The sequence below is a fragment of the Emydura macquarii genome, unplaced genomic scaffold (assembly GCF_026122565.2).
Source record: "Emydura macquarii macquarii isolate MOO-44397 ecotype Brisbane River unplaced genomic scaffold, CSIRO-AGI_Emac_v2 contig_2422, whole genome shotgun sequence".
Lineage (NCBI taxonomy): Eukaryota > Metazoa > Chordata > Testudines > Chelidae > Emydura > Emydura macquarii.
Window position 1 is genome coordinate 31451951 of NW_027132559.1, and position 10314 is coordinate 31462264.

At 40.4% G+C, this 10314-nt stretch overlaps 1 protein-coding gene across 2 annotated transcripts in view; it reads right to left on the reverse strand.

Annotated features, from left to right (window-relative positions):
- LOC137162403 (probable acyl-CoA dehydrogenase 6) overlaps positions 1-10206 on the reverse strand; it is a 114681-nt gene extending 104475 nt beyond the window's left edge. For both annotated transcript variants that reach the window (XM_067562188.1, XM_067562189.1), the window contains exon 1: positions 9438-10206. In XM_067562188.1, coding sequence (XP_067418289.1) covers positions 9438-10052 — 615 coding nt within the window. In that variant the 5' untranslated portion in view covers positions 10053-10206. The remainder of the gene's footprint in view (positions 1-9437) is intronic.
- Between the last annotated feature and the right edge of the window lie 108 nt (positions 10207-10314).

A 10314-nucleotide genomic window follows, 5' to 3' on the forward strand; every position in this document is an offset into this window, starting at 1 on the left:
AAGGTATGGCTTGACAAAGCCCTGGCTGAGATGATTTAGTTGGGGTGGTCCTGCTTTGAGCAGGGGGGTTGGAGTAGATGACCTCCAGAGGTCCCGTCCAAACCTAATCTTCTATGATTCTATGAAATCATAGAAATGTAGGACTGGAAGAGACCTCAGGAGGTCATCTAATCCAGTTCCTTGCACTGAGGCAGGACTAATTATCATCTAGACTATCCCTGACAGGTGTTTGTCTAACCTGTTCTTAAAAACCTCCAATGAGAGTAATTTTTCCAGTACTTAACTACTCTCACTGTTAGGAAGTTTTTCTTAATATTTAACCTAAATCTCACTTGCTGCAATTTAAGCCCATTGCTTCTTAGCCTGCCCTCAGTGGTTACAGAGAACAATGTTTCACCCCCGTTTTTATAACAACCTTTTATATACTTGATGACTGTTATGTCCCCCCTCAGTCTTGTCTTCTACAGCATAAACAACCCAATTTTTTTCAATCTTTCCTCATAGGTCATGTTTTCTAGACCTTTAATTGTTTTTGTTGCTCTCCTCTGGACTTTCTTCAATTTGTCCACATCTTTCCCAAAATGTAGTGCCCAGAACTGGATACAATACTCCCTTTGAAGCCTTCAGATCATAAGAACAGCCATTCTGGGTCAGACCAATGGTTCATCTACCCCAGTATTCTGTCTTCTATCAGTGGCCAATGCCAACTGCTTCAGAGGAAGTGAACAGAACAGGTAATCATCAAGCGATCCATCCTGTCACCGATTCTCAGCTTCTGGAAAACAGCAATCCCTGACCATCCTGGCTAACAGCCTTTGAGGGACATATCCTGTATGAACTTATCTAGTTCTTTTTGAACTTATCAGTGCAGAGTAAAGTGGAAGAATTACTTTTCATGTCTTGCTTACAACACTTCTGCTAATACATCCCAGAATGATGTTTGTTTTTTTTTATTACATTGTTGACTCATATTTTGTTTGTGATCCCTGATAACCCCCTTTCCTGCAGTCCTATTCCTCAGGCAGTCATTTCCCATTTTGTATTTGTTATTTTATATTTAAGATTATTCCTTCCTAAGTATAATACTTTGTATTTGTCCTTACTGAATTTCATCCTATTTATTTCAGATCATTTCTCCAGTTTGCCAAAATCATTTTGAATTCTAATCCTGTCCTCCAAAGTCTAGTTTATTTTTCTCTAGTTTGTTTATGACAAAGTCATGTGAGATAATAACAAAAGTCTTACTAAAGTCAAAATATATCACATCTACTGCTTCCCCACTATCCACAAGGTTTGTTACCCTGTCAAAGAATATTAGGTTGGTTTGACATGATTTGTTCTCAACAAATCCACATTGACTGTTACTTATCACCTTATTTTCTTCTAGGTACTTACAATTTGATTGATTGATTATTCACTCCATTATCTTTCCAGGTACTGAAGTTAAGCTGACTGGTCTATAATAAACTGGGTTGTTCTTATTATTCCCCTTTTTATAAATGGGTACTATATTTGCCCTTTTCCAGTCCTCAGGTCTCTTTCCCATCCTCTACAAGTTCTCAAAGGTAATTGCTAATGGCTTAAAGATCCCTTCATCCAGTTCCTTAAGTATTCTAGGATGCATTTCATCAGGCTCTGCTGACTTGATGACAACTAACTTGTGTAAGTAATTCTTAACTTGTTCTTTTCCTGTTTTAGCCTGGGATCCTATCCCAATCATTAAAGAATGTATCTTACTGAAGATGGACTTGACAGTAGTACTTACCAGTGTTAGTAACCAAAAATCAGTCCAGATAATTTATATTGTGAAAAAAATATGTAATTGTTCTGTAAATCTACCAGGTTGGGCATAATGATATGAAGTAAGTGTGAACACCACTTTATATGGCAGTACTCTTATGCAATCCATAAACAGTACTCACTCCCTGAAGACCAACTACAATAGGTGTAGAAAGGATTTTTAAACTATCATGAGAGAAAGGGAGACATTACAAAAAAACCGCCCAAACAAACAAAAACCCACAGAAAGTTCTAAAATCTAGGACAAAGGCCATCCTCAGAGAAAGAGTATCTCTGAGAATAGGACAAATGGGAGGAAAGATAAACACTGATAAAAAATAATCACATATTCCCACTCAAAAATCCTCAAAACAGAAGCAAGCAACGTTATGTTTTCTGACACACTCTTGCAAGAATCCAAATGAATCACAATATAATCACAGTCAGTTACACTCACACACACATACCACACTTTTTTTAACACAACTTTTAGCTGTGAAAAGTGTGCTAGTATATAGTTGAGTTTAATCAGATGTGCTAATGAAGACAAGCAATATGATATAATAGCTAGCTCTGATCCACAAATAAACTTCTTGGGCCTATTCTCTTATGAACAATAGGAATAATTAATCTAGTACTTGGACATATAGCTGTAGTCGTCTTAGATTTGTGTAACATACTTTGAGACTGAGCGAAACACGAGGCATGATCCTGCTCACAAAATTGCCATTATTGCATTTTGGCTACATGTTAATCATTTCAGTGTCAGATGACACTGGTGACATCAGTCCAATAATCACACAGAGAGAGAAACTTTCTTGAAGTCATAATACAGCATGCTGAACCTTATTTTACTTTTCCACGCTCATCACCGAATTGTAGTTTAAAAGTTAAAACAATTCTTTGCTCTGGCAGCACTCAATATATTGGATGATACTTCTTCTTACACTTGTGTAATATTACTGTCCCTTCCAGCTACAAGATCCATCCTGAAAGTTTTCTCTCTATCAAACTCGTCTAGTACATTGATTCACATCAACTGAGGATTTGCCCCCCAAAATAGTTATACAATACTGCTGTCAGACAAAAGGAAAGGACATGGAGCCCAGGATCTGTGAGTATATTGCATGCTTTCCTCATGAATGCTAGGTTCCATAGAGCTTGTGCCCGTCCTCCCTACAAAACTGAACTTCTCCTACTTAGAAGAACATTCACTGCATAATGTGTGAGACTCATCAGACTTAGTGTTCTGAATCCTTTCCTTCCTGCAGGTTTTAGTGCAAGGAAATATGATTTTGGACTAATATGTTTTTTAACATCTCATGCCCAAATCATGTATTTCCCAACTGATGCATTTTCCTTCATTTCATAATTTAACATCCTCCAACTAAATAATATGATCAGTGGTTAGCCCCTGTTATCTCAACGACTAGATAGCAACCTGTCACCTCCCTCTCAATTTACTAGTGGCTACACTATGAAAAACATGAGGGCATGCTGAAGTATTTTGCAGAAGGTGCTCATCTTCTCAAAGGTTCATGCTCTCCAATATTTACTGCTTTGAAAACTTTTATTTAAATGCTCTATATTTTACACTGGGGAAATGACTCTCGGACTTTAAGGCCAGAAGGGACCATCATGATCATCTAGTCTGACCTCCTGTACACGGCAGGCCATAGAACCTCACCCACCCATTCCTGTAATAGACCCCTATCCTCTGGCTGAGTTACAAAAGATCTCAAATCAAAGACTTCAGGTTACAGAGAATTCACCATTTACACTTGTTTAAACCTACAAGTGCTTGCTTGCTGCAATCCTTGCTGCAGAGGAAGGCAAAAAAAAACAAAAAACCCCAGGGTCTCTGCCAATCCAACCTGGGGTAAAATTCCTTCTTGATCCAAATATGGCAGTCAGTTGGACCCTGAGCATTTCAGCAGACATCTGGGAAAGAATTCTCAGTCGTAACTCAGAGCCCTTCCCATCTAGTATCCCATCACCAGCCACTGGAGATATTTGCTACTAGCTGTCACAGATTAGCTACATGCCATTGTAGGCAGTCCCATCATACCATCCCTGCCATAAACTTACTGAGCTCAGTCTTGAAGCCAGTTAGGTTTTTTGCCTCACTGCTCCCCTTGGAAGGCTGTTCCAGAATTTCACTCCTTAGAAACGTTTGTCTAATTTCAAACCTAAGCTTGTTGATGGCCAGTTTATATCTATTTGTTCATTTCCTTTTGTTACCAATTTCACTGTTCTGGTAGTGGTAAACTCAGGGGGCTTCAGGGTGCCAAATTTAAGTCCAGTGAGCTGCAGAATACACAGGCCTTATCTATACAAAATAAAGAATCATAGATAAGAAGTGGTCACCACATTGATTTGTAGCTTAGCTTTGGGGACATAAATCAAGACTGACTATTAGCCAAAGGACATGGTCTCAAATCTCCTTTATCCCAGTATCCCCTTTATAGCATAACAGCAATGATGGGATAATTGTAACTGGGCCAGATCCTCAGGTGGTGTAAATGGGAAGCTGATTTACACTAGATGAGGCTTTTGCTAAGAATGGAGTATTGCACAAGTTCATGTCCAAGAGCCCCCATCACCAACACAAAATCTAAAAAAAAATTCAGAGTTTATATACAGCAGATTAAGAATTTGTTTCCTCTTCTCTAAGTTAAATTTGAATGTAATCAATCCTTCAAAAAAAGTTGTTGAATCCTATTGCACTATAGTACTATTGTTCAATAGGGGAAAAAGAAGTTACTTCTCAGAGTTTTCCAAGAGGAAGGGTGGTGACCTCAAAAGTAGTAAAGGAAACTACTCACGTAACAATTTCAATACCCCTGCTAAAAACAGCTCCCTGGAATTACATGAGTCTCTTCCTCTTCATACTCAAACAATTGGAAAGTTACAGATAGTTTTAAAATATAACACTGTAATAGATTACAGAAACAAAATGAATGGAAACACAAAATAAGGGTTTCTGAGTAATCGAATCAAATAATTATTTCTGTAACTTCTCTTGTGGTTGCATTAGGGTTTGTCTAATCAAGGAGAAAGTTACATCAATTTAACTAACGGTGTAATTTTAAAACAGGTGCAAATGGTTATGTGGACACTCCTATTTTACTTTAAGAGTGACTTACTGCAGTTTAGAATCTGCTCTACACCTAAAATTTTGCTGACACAGCTTCAGCGCTCAGAGATGTGAAAAATCCACACATCTGAGCAACATAGCAATGCTGAGCTAATCCTCACAGTAGAAACAGCTGGATGAATGATTCCATTGATGTAGTTACTGTCAATCAGGGAGATGGAGTTCCTACAGTGACTGAAAAGCCCTTCTGAAGCTGTAGGCAGGGTCTGTGCAATGGGGTTATGCCAGCATAGCTACAACACATTAGCTATGCCGCTATGGTCCCCATAGTATAGATATGGCCTGTCTTAAGCCAGTTAGGAACAGATTTAAACTAAACCAAAATAAGTCACTCTTGAAATAAAATAAGAGTATCTATGCAAGGGTTTGTACTAGCTTAACTACAGCAATTTAAAAATGGATTTTAGTTGAATACATGTGAAATTTTCACTCATTTAAATCCTCATTCTGGGAGTTATGCATATGCTGTAGAATTGGCCTGTAAAATAAAATAATGGGTTTTATCTTGTTTAATGTAATTTCTTGTGCAATATAGTCATCTATCAAAAGTACTTATATTGCCTCCAAGCTACTGTAGTATCTGAGCATCTCACAATCATTAATGTGTTTATCCTCACAACATCTCTGTGAGGTAGGTAAATGCTATTATCCCCATTTTACAGATAGGGTACAGAAACACTAAGTCACACAGGAGGTATGTAGTAGAAATTAAACCCAGATCTCCCAAGTTCTAGGCTAGTGCCCACTAGACATTTCATTTGTTCTAAGTTTTAGAGTTGTCAAGCTCGTGATATTTTCTATTAACTAAGGGACACGCCCTCGTCCCTATGCACATGCATGCTCCTACAGCCAAGGAACAAAGCAGAAATAATGTAGTTCCACAAGTGAAGAGATGAATGCAATGGTTCTGCAGCCCCTGTGCATCATAGAACCTAGCTCTCCACATGTCTCCCTATGCCCTAGTATGTGGGGAAAGGAGTATGCTGTCCGAGGAAGTTGGTGGATCTGTGATGGTGGATTCTCAGATACACAGGTCAAACCCTCCATCTGCAGCGGGGATCACTACAAACCTAAGGCTGCAGGAGCAGCTATCGAATTACTAGGCTGTCACTTCACAGATTGGGGAGAAGGATTCCTCCACCTCTCTTCCTACTGACCTCGTCTATGCATAGTCAATTTACTCTGGCTTTGTGCAGGGCCCAGGGGGTTCAGTCTAAGTGAATAATAATATTAATGTTTGTATTAACAAACAAATTAATCAAGACACAAAAATCTTCCCTTTATGTGAATGGATATCAAGGCACAACAGACTATATACAATGAACACATACATATACAAAGCTCAGGGGAAGAGGGCTAGCATTATTCATGCATACTGACACTAATTAAACATCCGTTAAAGTAATGAGGCAATGGTACGTTCCTGTTTGAGCATCAGAAGTACAAGATGTATTTTTAAAATGAAAAGAAAATAAACAACACGAATCAAACATGCTCAACTGTCTTTTCTGACACTGAACTAAGAATTAAAAGGAATTTGGAAAGATTAACCTCATCCAGTAATGCACAAAATCCCATAGCAAATGAAATATCATCCACTGGCAGGAATCATAGCATAAGATGGACTTGTTTCACACATATAATGCAAAGGAATGGTGTTTCATCACTACATACTACCTCCTCCCATCATAAACCCTAACAATTTTGACAGTTGTGCCTTGTAGGTCATAGTATAGAAAAAGTGGTTCAAGCTTCTACTTGTGATACTGGTATAGATATCAGGCTGTGATGACCATGTGACTTGGTAATAGACTGAGCTCACTGATGCCATAATTACATTATGTTGTCACTTTGTATTCATTTAAAATATTATTCTATTACAAGCTCCTCTCTTATTTTGTTTTGATGGACGATTTGGTCTTACATAGTCCCTTAATATTCCTCTCAAGAATACCATATGCACTTACAAAAGAGATCCTACTCCATATTTCTTGCACACTTGATATTCTCTCTGAGTTCAATAATAATTTTTCATTTGCCGGGAATTCAGGGTCAGACCCTATTACAAGAAGTATGATCAAGATACTATTGGTTTGCCTGTGGAGTGTACTCTGCATACACTGTGCATATTTAAAAGACCAAAAACATCCATTCAATCCTGTTCAGATACACAGTATGAAATTTACGTTATTATATACATATATAGTGGTATAATACATAATAGATTCTGACCATTACATAATTCTGAAAATGTTTAGGAAAATAGCAAATAATATAAGTATCAAGGAATTTTTCAAATTATTCTTCCGCTTTGAATGGTGAAGCAAACTGCATGTTGTTGATAGCCTACAGCATAAAGAGGATTGAAACAGCTCCAGATGAGAAAGATGGTGGTCCAATCTGTAATTTCTAAACCAACGTCACACGTGGAAAATATTTGTAATTCAGTGGATTAGGAGACTGAGACACTACTGTTTTTCAAATACCAGTACATTATTCATGAGTTAACCTTTTTGTACCTATGAAAATCAAAATTGAACCAGAAATTAGAATTTAGGCCACCTAAAAGGAACTCAGAAAAAAATCTATATTTTACCTACAGCATTCTTACTATAAAGAGCAGCTCTTGGCAATACACACTCTTTCACACAGGTCATAAACCCTGGTTCTCAGTTCTGCATTTTAGTAGTACTCTCTGCAACACTTTTAATGTGCTGAATCTGAGTGTCAGAGAACCATTAGTATGTCTATGTCTGTTGCTTTAACTAGCTGTTAAATCCAGGATCTCTTCACAATAATGATTATTTGGTACAGAGCATGCTGATAGCCACTTCCTCAAATCCCCCCTCACAGAGATCCTTTATTTCACACTAAACAGAAAGTGAAGGGCCAAATTCTAATTTCAGTTGCACCACTGAATGCCTAAGTAATTCCATAATCTCCAGTCACAGGAAATACTCTGAATTTACACAAATGTAACTAAGAGCAGAATTTGCCCTTGTAATGCAGTTGAGAGCAGATTTGAAGCAACACTGTGCAGTCTACTTAGTGCAAAAGTAGATCGAGATTTTAATTATAAACAGAAATGTCAAATTATGACAGCTTGTTTGAGTGTGTGTGTGTCTTTTTAAGTATGGACATCTAAATAGTTTTAAAATTAATCAAAAACAAAGGAATCTTGATCCAAATCACAGAGTCTTGAAAGATCTGTTTAAAAGTCACACACATCTGTTGGATCCCAACCATAAGCCTTCAAATATAATTAGTAGGAAAAGCTCTGTAGCCTCCAGGGCCTGAGGGTGGACTGTGTGTGGCTATGAAGCTAAGTGATGATTATTAGTATTGTCTAGATTACAGCTCAGATTGAAACTGTATTTAAACCACATTACATAATTGCTGATAACAGGCAACACTTAAAGAGTTTTATCAATTAATGTTTTTCAAAATGTGTCCTTGGAGGAAAATAAATCTCTGTCTTGTGATAGAAGGAACGGAATTTGCCCCTGTTGTAACTCTGCTAACTTCTGTGGAACTATTTAAGGAAAAATTTGGATCAATATTGTTAATACACAGTCTCCAAAGAAAGTAATTTTAAAATGATGTATTTTACAGAAGTTTCTTACCTATTTTCTAACAATCTTGAAAAATATTAAGATCATCTGTGTTTTAAAAATCAAATGTCTTTTCTTCCCAACTATGTTTGCTAATTTGATTTGTACGTTTCTTTCAACTTGGCTAGTGAAGCTGCTGGGTGTCTTGCCTCTATCCTTTCTGTCTCTTTCACAACACTACAATTTGCAAGTTGCAAACATGACATGGAGAATGTCTGAATGTGAACAAAATATGGCTTTGCTAATGTTTTTAAACTGTGTCTGAAACGTTGCTTTTAACGTGAGATTGCCTTTGTTATTTTACCAAACCTGCAATAAATGCAGAGACTAAACTACCTGTGATTTTAACTGACGTCATACCAAAGATACTAGCAGCTGTCTTAGGGCAAGGTGATTTAGGCACCTCACTGGAATAGGGCACATTAGGGACTTTCCAGGCTTACACACCAGCCTGCCAGTTCCAGGGCCACCCTTAATTCCTCTCTTCTCCTCCCAGCTGACTCTGGTGCCAGCGGGCTGGGATAGATCCCCAACCATCCTGCTCAGAAAGCTGTACCTCTGCCGACTTGCCAGTCCCTAGCAAAGGGGTCACCGCAAGAGCCTCCCAAAACCCAGAGAGGCTCGGCATGGGGCCTCGAGAGGCAGCAGGAGAGGGCCAAGGAGGAGCGCACTGAGCGGGTGGCGGCAGCCGAAGCACAGGCACAGCTGACCGAGCGGGTGGAGAGAGTCGGGTCACAGGAAGGGGGCCCCGCTGGGCAGCCACAGGGGCGCCGCTGCGCCTAGGCACCATAAGCGCAAAGCCGCTGGCTTGGCTGCAAAGTACCAGAGGGGACCGAGCTACGTGGGGAAACGCCCCTCAGTCTCGGCCGCGCCGCCGGCCAGACCACTACCTTTCTCAGGGACGCCCTCAAGGCGTAATGCTCCGGCGTATACAGCACGTGGTCTCCTTCCCCGGAAGCGCTGCTCCAGCTGCCCGCCCGCAGCTGGGACCGAGCGGGGCCGGCCAGCCAGGAGCACCACTTGCCCCCCTGCCCGCGCGCCAGCAGGCCGGGCCAGCACCGAGCCATGGCGAGGGCAGCACAGCGGCAGCAGCCAGGAGCGCGCGGGCGGCCTGCGGGGACGCTGGCGGGAGTCACCTGCGCTGCACTGCTGGGAGCTTTGCTTGGCGCGTGACTCTTAGAAGGGGCGGAGGGGGCTGTAGACAGCCCTCGCAAAGCAGCGCGCGCAGCCCTGCCGCCGCCTGGACTGGGGGACAAGGCGCTGCGCACAGCACCCTCTGCCCCGTCCCCGGCCGACTGACTGACTGACTGTGTCAGGGGCACAGCCTGCTGCTCCGTTCCTTTTAGTTTGGGGTTGAAAGATGTTTTCTCTTTTGTTTGGCACCGTGGTTCGATAAGACTTTTAACCTTCCCACCTGTCCCCCCGTCACGTAGAGGCATCATCTGAACTGTTACTGCCTCGGTAGTCCAGGGTGGGGCACACGCATTCAACACACATGCAAACATCGGACCACGTTCTTTGCATCTCTGTTTCTGGAGTAACACTGAAGCGTTGGTACAAGCAAGAGTTGTTGGGGTTTTTTTTTTAATTAAAACTAGCTAGGAAACGCAGGAGTCAAGAAAGAACAAGCTAACCAGACACTAGAAGCAAATGCCCATTAGTACATCAAGCAAATAGCTGTCCCCTCTAGGGGACACTATTTAAAAGACAAAGTACTATCGAGTAGAGAGATATAATCGGATCATATAAAACGATAAAGAAATAAAC